This window comes from Octodon degus, unplaced genomic scaffold (assembly GCF_000260255.1).
Source record: "Octodon degus isolate 3935 unplaced genomic scaffold, OctDeg1.0 scaffold00012, whole genome shotgun sequence".
In the NCBI taxonomy this organism is placed as follows: domain Eukaryota; kingdom Metazoa; phylum Chordata; class Mammalia; order Rodentia; family Octodontidae; genus Octodon; species Octodon degus.
In genome coordinates, this window is record NW_004524588.1 from 14917849 (window position 1) to 14933002 (window position 15154).

General features: G+C 36.6%; 1 protein-coding gene across 1 annotated transcript in view; it reads right to left on the minus strand.

Annotated features, from left to right (window-relative positions):
- Positions 1 to 15154, minus strand: part of Atm (ATM serine/threonine kinase) — a 137159-nt gene that overhangs the window by 37010 nt on the left and 84995 nt on the right. The window contains exons 35-39 of the mRNA XM_004626220.2: positions 13478 to 13619; positions 11882 to 12058; positions 9295 to 9472; positions 5607 to 5694; positions 1887 to 2042 (exon numbers count right to left, since the gene is read on the minus strand). Coding sequence (XP_004626277.1) covers positions 1887 to 2042; positions 5607 to 5694; positions 9295 to 9472; positions 11882 to 12058; positions 13478 to 13619 — 741 coding nt within the window. The remainder of the gene's footprint in view (positions 1 to 1886; positions 2043 to 5606; positions 5695 to 9294; positions 9473 to 11881; positions 12059 to 13477; positions 13620 to 15154) is intronic.

A 15154-nucleotide genomic window follows, 5' to 3' on the forward strand; every position in this document is an offset into this window, starting at 1 on the left:
TTTATAAAACAAATACTGTCTTCATCTGTGATGGTAACTCTAGTATTTAGCTATAAATTTATTTCAGTTTTTTTTATACCATTTTCAGTCAAATAGAGGCACTTTAGTTACTTCATTCAAATGTAGAGCTTTCCACCGATTTACTTCCTTAACTCTATTTCTGATACAAACTGGCATAGTCACTTTAAAAAACAATTTGGCACATTGGGCTGGTAAGATGGCTCAGTGGTCTAAAGCACCTATTTAGAACAAGCTTAGCAAAGCACAGGGACTGCGGTTCAATCCCCAGCACCACATGCCTGCCAGCCCTGTCCCCTGGTGGGCTGAGCTGGCCACACACACACACACACACACACACACACATAAATAAATAAAATTAAAAAAAAAATTTGGCACTATCTCAAAAGGTTGAAAATTTATATGCTTCATAACCTACTAATTCTACACTTAAGATATACCTCATTGATAGGTGAATGGATTAAAAATTAAGGAATCGTCTTCTACCATACTGTACTAAAAAATTAGACCAATAGCCAACATTGATAAATCTTATTTAAAAACCCTGGGTGAAAAAACTGCGTATGAAAATATTTCTAGTAAAGCTCACAAACAGATAATTCACTAAACCCCATTTCATCTTAAATGGCAGAAACATCTTCTGAAAATAATAAAACACAAAATCCAAGATACCATTCATAGTACCTCTTGGAAGGCACTCAGGACAATGGGCAGAGGGAGCACTTTGTAACAATACTATTGACAACCTTCTATTTTGCTTATAACTTTTACATACTAGATACCACATGTAGTTTTCTTATTACCACATTATGTTTTAAAAAACTTTGGGGGCAGAAATTTGAACAGTTGGGAAGATTATATTAGTACAACTATGATTATATTAGTATGACTTACCTCCACAACTTTGTAAATTTAAGGTTATAATTTATTCAGATAACATATTCATATGCAGTTTCCAAGAGTTCTATCAGGAATATCAAAATGACTGAGGTTATGAATCAACACTTGTCTCAATCCTATTTGGGAAGTTCTGAATTTCTTTTCTTCAGGGGGCCTGCCAGTTAGCACAGTTGTTTAAAGCACATGATTGGGTGAAATCAGTCTTGACGCAGGGGAACCACAGTGAGATTCCCCACCTCCACGTGCCACAACAGACCTGCCCTTAGGCAGCCTGAGTCAGCCAAGAAAAAAAAAATCCTTTTTTCTAAAACAACTTACAGATGCTAACATTGAAATCTCATACTTTCTCAAGAGCAAGTTAAGAAAACTATATGTATCAAGAATGCCTAAATTGAGGCATTTTGCTATTAAACAATCTGAATTGTTTAATTCAGGAAATTTAAACAAGTGATTCATTTTCTTGACCTGACAGCACTGGTACCTGCTGATGCCTGTTTTGCTTACTCTTTTCTTGAGTGCTTTAGATTACAAAGCTTCAGCTCATTCCAACAGAGCCACTGAAGAAAACTAACGTTCTACAACCTCTACACACTGTTCGTTTGTCTGGAGAGAGGGTCTCGCTTGGCAGTGTGGGATGGCCTTGAACTCACTGTGTACCCCAAGGCTGCCTTGGTCTCCCCAGCGCTGTGATTACAGCCCCCATGCCCACTTGCCCTCTAGACAGACTCATTATCTGTCTGCTCTCCTGAGTCATCAGAGCTCTCAGGGAATAAAGCCAAAACAGACCTGTCAGATCAGACAGCAAGCCCTGTTTGTTAAGCACTCTCTCCTATTGTTAACCGAAATTAAACCTATGCATGCCTGCTTTAAAAAAGGCAATTTCGGGCTGAGAATATAGTTCAGTGCGAGAGTGTTTGCCAAATATGGGAGACAACAATTTAAAAACCTGTAATCCTAAATTTTATTACCTTTTCTCTTGGTCACCTATGCTCTTCTTATCTGCGTAGATCTCTGCATAGAGTAGTGCTGTAAAGTGTGCAGCACAAGACTGAGCCACCTTGGCAACCTCCAGATAATTCAAGTCCAGCCAGAAAGCATCTTCAAAAACTGTTCCTGACGAAGGTCTGAAGAAAAATGGAACATGATATCACTCCATTTTTTAATTTCCTTATCAGAAGAAAATCACATTAATATAGAAAACAATGGTAGCAACTGCTAGTTAAAAACAGAAAATTCACAATAAAACAACCAAAACCATAGTTCCCTACTCTGCAAGTGTAAACATCTCTAAAATAATATCAACAGTCTGGTTTCTCAAATTTTTTGGATCACAAGCCTTTCAAAAAATTTCCTGAAAGCTACCGACCATCACCCTGTATATCTGAGGGTGTCATTACTTGTCATTACATTCATTACTTGTCCTACCCACACCAAGAAATCCCTGCACCACTGGCTAAGAACAGGCTGCACAGAATAGACAGTATCTCTCTCTCTCTCTCCCCCTATAATACAGACAACTTAATGAAAATACTATGTTTCTTCTACGACACAATTACATACTTTTCCTAATAATATATTTTCTCTTTCATTTATGACCTATGTTGAGTTATTTAATTTAAAAAAATCCATTGTAGTAACAACACATCAAATTGGGAGGCACTACACGTTATCTTTTTTCTAAACTAACAAAGATGTGACAAAGCAGGGCATGGTGGCACAAGCCTATAACCCCAGCACTTGAGAGGCTGAGGCAGGAAGATCTGTGACAGTTTGAGGCCAATTTGGGCTACAATATGAGTTCAAGGCTGGCCTGAACTATACAATGAGATCCTATCTCAAAATAAACAAACAAACAAACAAACAAACAAACAAATAAATAAAATAAAGTCATGTAACTCAGTTGCGTCCCAAATTTTTTGATCAAGGAGATTATGGGGCCAAAGAAGAAAGTGATTGATGATGCAGTGTGCCTAAGGAGAGTTACATGGAGAGAAAACATTCTTTCAGGCTGTCACAGAGAGCAAACTGGCCAAACAATGGCTGTGACTCATCCACATGGCTGACACTGACAAAGGATCTACAATCTGAGGTATAGGGTCTCAGGATAAGTCCTGAGGGGATTTGACTGACCTTATCAGATCCAAAAGCTACAATTCTTGTTATATAGGTCTTGCTTTATCTTGGTCTTAACCATCCAGCAGAAAAGTATAAAAACGAAGAACAAGAAATAAAGCCATGTTGTTATGTTGAGCTGTAGGGGACTCAGATCAATAACTTCTGACATTGCCAGTCAAGCGGAAGACCCAATATTATTATGGACTACTGGACTATTTTTGAATATTTTGCTGAGTTCACACATCTATAATACTTAAATGAGGGAACTTAACAAAAAAAAGGGGATATACACGAATGACCATTTTGTATCTGTGTATTCAAAATGGTTAGGCTAGATATATCGCTACATTCTCTTAATTCAAGGAATAGAATGATTTGTTCTAATAGTGTTTGTAAATAGGATATCATGTTTGCATCTTGTACAACACATAACTGTCCTACCAATTTGATTTGAAACTGTCTCATTGCTATTTATTTCTCAATAAAATTATGAAAAAAAATTACACTTACTGAATGTCAGGTATAGTATATAACTTACCCAATTCCCATAAACCACCCCACCTTATGGGAGATATTATATTGATTTTAAAGATGATTAAGACTGCAACAGAGCTCAAAAACAGAAAGTACTCTGTCCATATTACAGAACTTGGAATTAAACTCAGGGACTGTTATGGTTGTGTCTAGTTGTCTCCCCAAAGCCTCATGCAGTCATGGGGCGGGGACTTCTATAGTCTGTGATTGACTCAGGATCCACCAGGATTACAGGGGATCCAAGGCCGGGATTATGGGTCTTAGTACTGCTGTGATTATGACTGTGTGTACTTCCCTCAGCCTGGGGCAGACAGCCTGAATGTAATATAAGAGAGACAGACAGACAGACTCACTCTCTCTGTTGCCATTGTTGTTCCACCGCCATGATCTGGATGCTCTCTGCCCTGTGCCACTCCGCCTTGGAGCCAGCCAAGTATGGACTGAAACCTCCAGTAACGGTGAGCTAAACAAACCTTTCCTTCCTTCATTTTAGGTGTCAGGTATTTGTCCCAGCAAAAAGAGAAGAGTAACCGAGACAGGGACCTTACCTTTTTTCCCCCTTGCCTCTATTTCAGTGTCATGTTCATATATTCTCAAGAATCTTTTTAAAGGTCTGATTGATAATTAGAACCAAATATGATTTTTTTTCTCTCACAGTACTGGGAATCAAATCCATAGCCCTTCCATCCCTGCCCATTTTAGCTACTGTTTTGAGCAGTCTTGCTAAATTGCCCAAGCCGCCCTCAAGTCTGCAATCTTGCCCCAGCCTCCTTCTCACTGCTAGGATTACAACCATGAACCACTATGCCTAGCTTTGAATACTATCAACTTTTATCTTTAACAATTACTGTGTCAAATAAAAACAAAAGTATTTTAATAATTGTTATCTTCTCTAAGTCCTGCTAATGTCAGCATCATTCTGTCCTGAAAAGTTTGAAGTGAAGGACTCAAAGGTAAAACTGCCTCCCAGTGCTGAAAGAACTGACACACCCAGTAACAGAGCCTCTTGTGGGCTGTCTCAGAAGACGACCTGCTACAGAATAAGGTAACTAGAAACTTTCTAACCAAAAGCAAGCACATTAAAAGGCAAAAACTACAAGTGCAGTGGAATGGTATGAAAGAGATACAAAGGAATTTTAAGAAGATTTTACTTAAGTTAATCAGTGTCAGTTTTTTCCTACCATTCCCTCTTATTCTTTTATCAACCACTGCCACTACCACTACACATTCACAAGACATCAATTTCTACATATTCAAATTATATTTTGAAACGGTCTCATTGCTATTTGTTTCTCAATAAAATAAATAAACAATAAATTATGGATGTTCCTTGACTTAGGGTAGGGGTATACCCCGATAAATCTATCATAATTTGAAAATACTCTAACTCAAAGTAGTTAGAAATACCTAATCTACTCAACATTACAACTAAGCAACACAGCACACTGTTGAAGATCAGTTGTTTATCCTGAGATCACAGGGCTGACTGGAAGCCAGAGCTCTCTGTCACTGCCTGGCAACATGAGAGATGATCATACTGTGTTAGCACTACCTGAAATAACATAATTAAACATAGTTTTTTTCTCAATGATATCATTTTCATATCATTATAAAGTTGACATACCATTATAAAGTGAACCATTATAAGTCAGGTCCATCCATACAGACCTACTACACTATTTTTTTTGGAGTTCTGGTCAATTGTCTAGTCATACAGGCCAGTGATTCCTGTGCTTTATTAAAAATCTCTCATGAGAAATAGAGCAAAGACACCATACTGTAAAATAAGTGATCCAAATTAAAAAAACTCCATGCCACAATATGAATACAAAATTTGATGACTATCACACATATTAAACTTATACTTTGTAATAAAGGTACTTAAAAGACAATTATACAATGTATGACTTCTAAAAAATAAAAACAGAGAGAATAGAGAGGCAACACAACAGAAAAAGACTTCCTGTTTCCCACAGATTTACAGATAAAATAAACTATTGTAAGACCCCAAACTCAAGTAACAATGCTTATTACCTTACCTCTTTTGTCTTCTCATATAGTCTATCACAGCAAGCATTGTTCTTTGTGATTTTTTATCCAAACTGCATTGGGAAAAGAGCTCTGACTCTGACAAACAAAGACAGACAGATTTGCTTAAGCACTTTCTTCCTTCTTGTCTCTATGTCTGCCTCTCTCTCTATACTGTAAGATTCTGGTCAGAGTACTTGACACAAAACTGATTCTTAATAAATACCTGGACTTGGGGCTGGTGAGATGGCTCAGTGGTCTAAAGCACCTACTTAGAACAAGCTTAGCAAACACAGGGACCGCGGTTCAATCCCCCAGCACCACATGCCAGTCAGCCCCACCCCCTGGTGGGCTGAGCTGGCCACACACACACACACACACACACACACACACAAATAAATAAAATAAAATAAAAATAAATACCTGGACTTTGATAGCATCTTATTCTTTTTAAAATAAAGCAATAGGCTTAATATAACTTAGAATTTCTGGGCATGGTGGCACATGCTTGTAATATCAGCATTCAGAAGGCTGAGGCAAGAGGGATCACTGTGAGTTCAAGGCCAGCCTAGACTACATAGCATAGAAAGACCCTATCTCAAAAGGAGAGGAGGAGGAGGAGGAGGAGGAGGAGGAGGAAGAGGAAGAAGAGGAGGAGGAAGAGGAGGAGGAAGAAGAGGAAGGAGAAGGGAGAAGAGGAGGAAGAGGGAGAAGGGAGGAGGAGAAAATTACAATGCAATTTGTATTTTATTTCTGTAAAGGCAATAATCTTGGATACTATAAATGCCTAGGATGTTTTATGTGCTAGGTTCTCAGTATATAACCATGAATAAGATAATTTCTGGACACACAGAACTCACTGACTGGAGACTCTCAACACTATGTGTTAAGTAGTATGACAGTAAGTTTAGAATGCTCTTAAGGAATACAGGAGGGAAGCTCGCAAGGATAAGAAAACTTTCTTAGAAAAAGAGATCCAAAACAAAAGTGGTCAGAAGAAGAGAAAAAGACAGACTGCCAGGGAATATTAACAGTATCTAAGGTGAACAGAAGAAAGAAAGAACTTGAAGAATCTGAACTGTGCTTAGCCACAGAGCTAGAGGGTAGTAAGAATGAGGAGGAGCCAGGGAGTAAAGTTATTTATAATACAGAAATGGCAGGATTTGGTAACTAGATAAGTGAGAAAGCTTTTGGCTTGGCCAACTGATTTGGCATTCATGCAGGACAGGCAAAACTGATGAAAAAGATGACTCTATCCTGGGACCACCCACATGCACATGGGACTTGAGTGTGAAGGGAGTGAAACATCAAAAGATATTTATTTATTTTTATTTACTCTTTTTTTTTCTGGTAACAGGGATTGAACTCAGGACCCTGAGCTTGCCAGGCAAGTGCTTATTCTACTAAGCTATCTCCCTGGCCCCCAGAAGATATATTTAAGCTATGTAAGAACCTACATCTACCATCCTGCTCAGTAATACAATTTTATACATAAGGTTTAAGTTTTCACTTAAGGTTACAAAAATACTGACACTACATAGAAATGATGACTACCTTTGGCTATACTACAAACTACATACTAAAACTTTTTAACGTACTTTAAATTACATAATGTTTAAATTTTAAATGTTTATGTATAACTTTGCTGTTATCCATGTCCCTGATTAAAGACAGGAGATACAGTTTAGTTTGCAAAGTGTGAGAATTTTAGAATTTTCATTTCAATGATTCAAAATCTATACAAACATATTCCAGATAATTCTGATGAACTCACAATCTAGAAGGGGCACAGGATGGACAACTATAGGATTGTTTATGATTAGTTTTCCAAATATTTATTTTAAATTTTAATTGACATATTAAAATTATTCACAATTACAAAATAATTGATATTTGATATTTTAATACATGTGCAACCTTATGCAATGTTCAATTTAGGATAAACATCTATACCCTCCTATATCACTTCCTTACAAAGAAAATGTTCAAAATCCTTTCTTCTAACTTTAAAAAAATACATAAAAATTCACTATCACTGTTGATAGTCACCATTTGTGCAGCACAAAATTGCTCGGACTTTCTGATTTAACTTGATATACAAAGATTAATCTCCCCTTTAATATACACAGGTCTCTCCTCCCTCGCTTGACTCTGCCCAGGCCTCTGGTAACCACTATTTTCCCTACTTCCATGTGACCAACATTTCTAGACTCCACCAAGTGAGGTTTGGTAGCGCTTAACTTTCTGCGACTCCCAGCTTCTGTCTAAATAGATCTGTAATTACTATTAGCCAAGTGAAAAGACACATAAAAGATAAAGCATAGCAAAATGAAGTCTTAAACGATATCAGAATCATTTCAAATGAAGTCTGTGGTAAAACCTGAGAAACAACTGGGAGAAATAATTACAACCTGTGCTGAAGTGAAGTTGGGAGAAGCTATTTATTTAAAAATGTCAAAATCAGTATCTTTTATTAGAACTGTATTGGTCTTCAAGCACAACATATGAATTTGTGCATAATTTTGTTTATACATATTAAATATAGTTAGTGAAGATTTGTAAATCATGTATCTCTTTCAAAAAATTTAGATTTGAAATGGTCTATAAAAAGCCCTCAAATTATGAATGCTTGTATTTTATGACTCTAAACCCTAACAGAATTTTTTTCTGCTCTCAAGCTCTTAGCATTGCAGACATTTATGTCATATAATGGAAAGAAAGCAGATAATATGAAGGATAAAATATAGTCCAACTTTTACTTTAAAAATCAGCAGGACGTTAACCATGGTTATGGGATGATGAGTTAATTTTTTTTTTCCCAGAACCAGGGATTGAACTCAAGTCCCTGCACTTGCCAGGGAAGCATTTATTCCCCTGAGCCATCTCCCCAGCCCCTATAATTTTCTAAATGTGTGCAACTGTTCTTTATTTCCTGTAATAAATATACATGATTTGATAAGTAAAAGGTTGTTTTCTAAAAGTTAGCTGGCCAGAGTTCTAAAACTATGAAATCAGGTAAGTTTTTTTTTTTTAATTAATTAATTTATTTATTTTGTGTTTGTGTGTGGCCAGCTCAGCCCACCAGGGGGCGGGGCTGGCTGGCATGTGGTGCTGGGGGATTGAACCGCGGTTCCTGTGCTTTGCTTAGCTTAGCTTGTTCTAAGTAGGTGCTTTAGACTACTGAGCCATCTCACCAGCCCCTCAGGTAAGTTTTTATCAAATTTATTTAAGTGTATTATCTATTGCCAGAAAAGTGGGAGGTCTTATTTACATCTAGGTTATCAATGTCTAGCACAGTTCCTGACACAGGGGATGCTTAATTAGTTGTCTCAATATTAATATCCAGTATTAACATATATTAAGAATCAGTCTAAGTGCTTTATAAACATTAATTGACTGATAGCTTGTTTCAACTTCTATCCTTATTCTCTAGTTGAGGAAACACAAACAGTTACAGAAGTAAGCTTGTGATGGTATTCAAGCTTAATCCTATCTTTTTTCTTTTTTTTTTTTAATTGTATTTAGTACAGGGTCTACAGGGTCTCACTCTACAGATCGGACTCGTAGTGATCCTCCTGTTTTCAGCCTCCCAAGCACTGGTATTACAGGCATGTACTACCATGCCCAGTCTCAAGCTTAATTCTAAATTTCTCTGAAGCTAAGAAACTAATACTATAAATACTAATAATTTAATAACACCTGAACCCAAATCCGCAGGGGTTGTGGATCGGCTTGCTTGTGACAAATGTCTGAAACAGCTGGTAAAAAATCCTTGAACATGTGTAGAAAGAAGATTTCTCCACGATTCATTTGTATCTTGGAGTAAAATATCATGAATCAAGTATGGAAGGACAGTCCAGCAAAACTCAGTTTTCACCTAGAACATAACAACATATTCACCCAATAGTTTGAGTAAAATTTAGAATTTTAACTTAAAATTTTCATTCACTATTGCTGACATTTTAAACTTTTAAAAATGATACATTAATATGCCATGAATTCACATTAGTAAAAATTAAAAATGTATACATCAGGTAAAGTTAAGAAAATACTAAGCTAGTGTATATCTTTATCAAATATGTCTACTAATTATACTACAACTATTCATTTGTAGCCTAGGCAATTAGTATAATGAAACAGAATAGTGCCTATAAATGAAATGATAACATTATTTTTACATATAACTTTAGAGTTAACAATGGTTATTAATAAAAGGAGTTTTCTGATATAAAGGGGAAAGAGTAGAAAAAGTTTGAGAAAAGCTGAAAAATTTGATTTTTGTAAATTTTCTACACTCAGTAAAGAGCTACCAGTCATTAAAAATGTTTACCTTTTAATAAACCCCACATTTCTAGGTGTAAAATTTGGGTAAATATGTATGGCATACTCAAAGTGTGAAAGTTCTTTGGAATGCACGGCACAGCATAATAGCACTGATGCTCATTTCTGCTGCTCCTAGACTCTGTTATTCTTCATGCAGAGGAACCACACTTCATGTCCACTGCACATATCACATGCCACACATGAGCCAGATGATAGATCACTAACTGCAGGTTTTCCTTTCTAAAGATAAAGTCAACAAGACTCCTGTGGGATTTTTTCTTTTAAAACAGAACGTATTAGTATTTGACTGCAGTACATAATGATTATATTCAGAGTATGGTACAGGTGTGTAACACACCTTAATTCCTTGTCATCCTTTTCCACCTCCCTCCATGGTACTAAGGATTTCAAAGTACTAAGAAGTGGGGTATATATACAAGTATATTTGATGTACACAGGTACATACATTTTACTTTCTGGCTCAAAGTCAAGATGCTATTAAAATACTTAGCTTTGTTGACTAATGATCTGTAAGCTGAATATAAGCTCAGGGTACTACTCTGTTCAACTAATATGAGTATAGCACTGCAGCAAATGTAATGATTTATTTATTGCCATTACTTTTTCTGTAGAAAACAAAGACTGCTGTATTACTTATTTTTTAAAGACAGGGTGTCTATATGTAGTTGAGGCTGACCTTGAATTTAAGGTAATCTCCCTGCCTTAGCCTCCCCAGTGCTGGGATTACAGGTTTTACCACCACTCCTAACTAAGACTGCTTTTTTATTTTTAACTCATTATTAACTTTATTGAAAATCAATAATAATTATATAGCAAATCAAAAATTGTAGACAAATACTGAAATGTGAAAGATATAAGATGTAGACAGAAGGGTTGGGAAGATGGCTCAGTAGGATAAGTGCTTCCCTGGCAAGTGCAAGGGCCTGAGTTCAATCCCTGGTTCGGCCAAAAAAAAAAAAAAGATACAGACAAAGTGAATTTTAGAAAAACATTCCTGAAATGAATACATAACATGAGATTAATAATAGATTGCACATTGTAAAAAATAATAAATTTAAATGAATACAATAAAAACTGTTTAAAATAAACATTTAGAGTTTACAGATCAGTCATATAACAGCTCACTTTATAAAGACTGCTTTTTTAAACTTTCAATATAGCTAATACTTGTTCAAACCACTTTCTTATCAATTAGTTTTCATTGGAACATCTTTGATCCAGTTCAACACTGTTTGCACATTTGGTTTAAATCACGTTTGATAGGTCACTGTGTATGTTTCAAAGTCATTATTTGTACTGTCCTTAATAATGCATTTGATAAAATATTCCAGCAGGTGTGTGTGTGTGTGTGTGTGTGGTACCAGGGATCAAACTCAGGACCTTGCCCTTGCCAGGCAGGCACCTACGCCACTGAGCTATCTCCCTCACCCGTCTAGTCGTGTTTTTCATTTATAGTGTTGTGGACTGAACCCAGGACATCACCCATTCCAAAAACCATGATATACCACTGAATATTATATCCAACCCCTCAAAAGACTATTTCAACTTTTATTTGACATATCTTTATTGTTTACTCAAAAGTAAAAAAAAAAAAAAATGCTAACTCCTACCCCCACTTTTTTAAATCAGTGAACTGTAGCAGAATGTAAATGACAGTAATCTTACCAAATTAAACAAAGTCAGAGCTTCTTGTTAGCACAAATAATTCAAGATCATCAATATCCTAACCATTTTGAGCACTGCTCAGGGCAACCCTTAGAACTCATCTATCCCAAACCTGAAGCCTGTGTGAAGTTCTAGCTGAACCTAGATGCATATACTGCTCCTGCGTGTAACCCTGCAGGAAGACAATGTGCAGTACCAGGTCATGATCATTCTCACAGAAGCCAGATGGAATGGGAAAAGCAAAGGCAAAAAAAAGGAATTAATTTAATTTTCTTACTTCACACATTGGCTTTACTAATTGAAGAATTTCACTTTTTGTGCCTCCACTGTCCAAAATTGCACAAGTCAATGTCTTTATCCAAGTATCATGATTTTCACTTTGAGGAATCCACAGACTAGTATCATCCAAGACTTTTAAAGCACTTTCTTTATCAAGTTTGGAAACTTCTAAAAACTAAAAATAAAAAATGTAAACAGAATCAGAAAATTATTTACCTTTCCTATGTAAAATGAAACCTAGGAACAACTAATCTGTTGTTAAATAAAATTAAATATACTTAAACTCTGGAGGCAACCATTATTCTTGGAATCAAAACATATTTGTATGAAATGAAGAGTGGGTTGGTTAAAATTAAAGGTCTTGGCTGCAGAAAACGGGTGCAGGTACTGTCACTAGCAGCATGTACATAGATTATACACATCACAATTCTGTCTCATCTTTCTCAAATCCAAATCTTCCACAAAGAATTGATACTTTTAAAATATTACAATATAATGCTTCACAGGTTATATTACAAGTTTCATTAATAGTTAATACAGTACTAATTTTAAGGCCAAATTAGATTTGATACATACAGTAGTGTAAGATACCACTTCAATGTACCCACATGCATGCCCTGAAAGTAAATTAGGGAAAAGTTAAATACATTTCTCAGTAACTATGAAAAGAAGGGGCTGGTGAGATGGCTCAGTGGTCTAAAGCACCTACTTGGAACAAGCTTGGCAAAGCACAGGGACCGCGGTTCAATCCCCCAGCACCACATGCCAGCCAGCCCCACTCCCTGGTGGGCTGAGCTGGCCACACACACACACACACACACACACACACAAATAAATGTTAAAAAAAAAACAACAAACTATGAAAAGAAGAATGTTTGGTTAAGGGAACTGTAAGAGTTCTTCAACATCCTTTACAGAATGTTTTGTTGCACTTTGTAACGATATCAACATGGAAAAGAAAAGAGACTCTCTACTGCATCATATATTTCATAGAAGTTTTAATACATTAATTTTCTATGGAAATAAATGCTTATTTATCATAATACCTATAAAATACACCGAGGATCAATGGCTTTTATGGGATCAGAGGGTTTTCTGTTCATAAGACACAAAGGTAGATCATTAAAAATTTTTCCTATCTTCAAGTCAACCATCACTTCTCTACATTATCTCAGTTTTTCCATATTGCTACACCGTTAAAAATTCCCTGGATTTTTTTTTTTTTTTAATTTTATGTATTTGGTATAGGTTCTCACTATGCAGCTGGACTCATAGTGATCCTCCTGTTTTCAGCCTCCCAAGCATTGACATTACAGGCAAGCACCACCACGCTCAGTCTAGGTGGCCTGCTCCATGTGCCGAGGGTAGGGCCAGAGCGGCACGTGGTATTGGGGATCCAGCCAGGGTCCTGTGCTTGCCTAGGTAAGCGCTTAGACCACTGAGCTATCTCTGCGGCCCTTCTCTTGAATAAAGAAGTACAGTTGAAATTATTTCTAGGAAAGGCTAAATGTTAGTAAGTTATTACTTTAAGCAATCTGATATAACCCAAAGCAAACAGATATATGACACAGTTAGTAAATATTTATTAAGAGACCTTTTTTCTTGATGTTCTAAAAGGCTGTAGATAGGTCAGCATGGGATCAGTTGTCATCTTATAAATCTCCCAGAAATTATGTCCCGTCTTTGTGGCTAAAATATTTTTCAAACAGGTAACAGCAGCTAATCGAACTCTGACACTGAGAAATAGAAAATTCATTTATTAGTCTTGAATGTTAAGCAACCTCCACTGAAAAATTTTAAGAATCAAAATTTAAAATTTGTATTAAGAAAGTTTCATAAAATTCTTTTTGTTGTTGTTGTTGTTGTACTGGGGATCGAACTCCAGATCTTGTGCTTGCCAGGCAGGTGCTTAAGCTGCTGAGCTATCTCCCCAGCCCAATAAAATTCTGTTATCAAAGTAAAAAATATGAAGGGATTTTTGGTATTTCTTAAAAAAACCTTGAGGGCCAGCCAAATAGCTCAGTGGATTAAAGTGCCTACAAGCAGGCGCAGGGGCCAGGGGTTTGATCCCTGGGCCTGCCAGGCCAGCCCCACCCCTGGGGCGCAAAGAGGTGGCAATTAAGGCTTGGCATGGTGGCGTGGCTGTAATCCCAGCTCTTGGGAGGCTGTGAACAGGCGGATCACTATAATGAGGCCCTGAACATCCTGTAGACCCTTCCCTAAAACAACATACAAAAAAAAAAAAAATCAAAAACTTGAGTGACTTATCACTGAAACAGCAATTTGTTTTTAAATGTATTTAGTACAGGGTCTACGGGGTCTCACTATACAGATGATACTCCTAATGATCCTTCCTGTTTTTCAGTCTCCCGTGTTGGGGTTATAGGTATGCACCACCACGCTCACAGCGAGCCCCAGGGGCGGGGCCAGCACAGCAGGCCTGGGATGGAACCCCCCACCCCTGTGTCTGTCTAAGCAGGCCGTTTAATCCACTGAGCAATCTCACTGGCTCTCTGAAAGATCAATTCTGGGCTGGGGAGATAGCTCAGCAGAATAAGTGCTTGCCTGGCAAGCACAAGGTCCTGAGTTCAATCCCCAGCACTACCAAAGAAAAAAAAAAGCACATGTAAGAGCAATTCTTTCCATCTAGTACTGTGATGTTTGTTTTATGATGGTCATAAATTAAGAGAATAGAAATACCTGGAAATAATACATATAAGCAATGAGGATAACAAAATACTGTACTACATAATCCACATGAGAAAACAATATTGTATCAATATTTTCTCTGAGAATATGAATAATTTAATTGAGACAGAATGGCATTTGATAAAATGGCAATGATAATATTATGAAACAATGTTTAACAAAAAGTTGGTGCTTATTCTGACTAAAATTTAGCTGAGAACTATTGAAGCACTACTGTAAAATACAATTTTTAACAAGGAGATGATGCCTATTTATTCTAACAAAAATATAGCTGAGAACCGTTAATGCACCTAAAGCCTCTAACAAAAAAGGTTATTACAAAAAAAAAAAGCATGTAAGGTTGCAATACAAGAGCACTAAAAATAGGACAACTTGCAAAAATGTCACAGAGCTTAACAATATAGTAAAGGATTATCAAACAGAGGTTTAATTTCTTTTTTTTACAATTCCTTGATTTTTTATTCCTGGTACCACTACCACAATTTACAGGGCATTACACCTGATGTAATGAAAAGAAAGAAAAAGACAAAGCTACAACAGATAAAAGACCTCAGGAATGTAC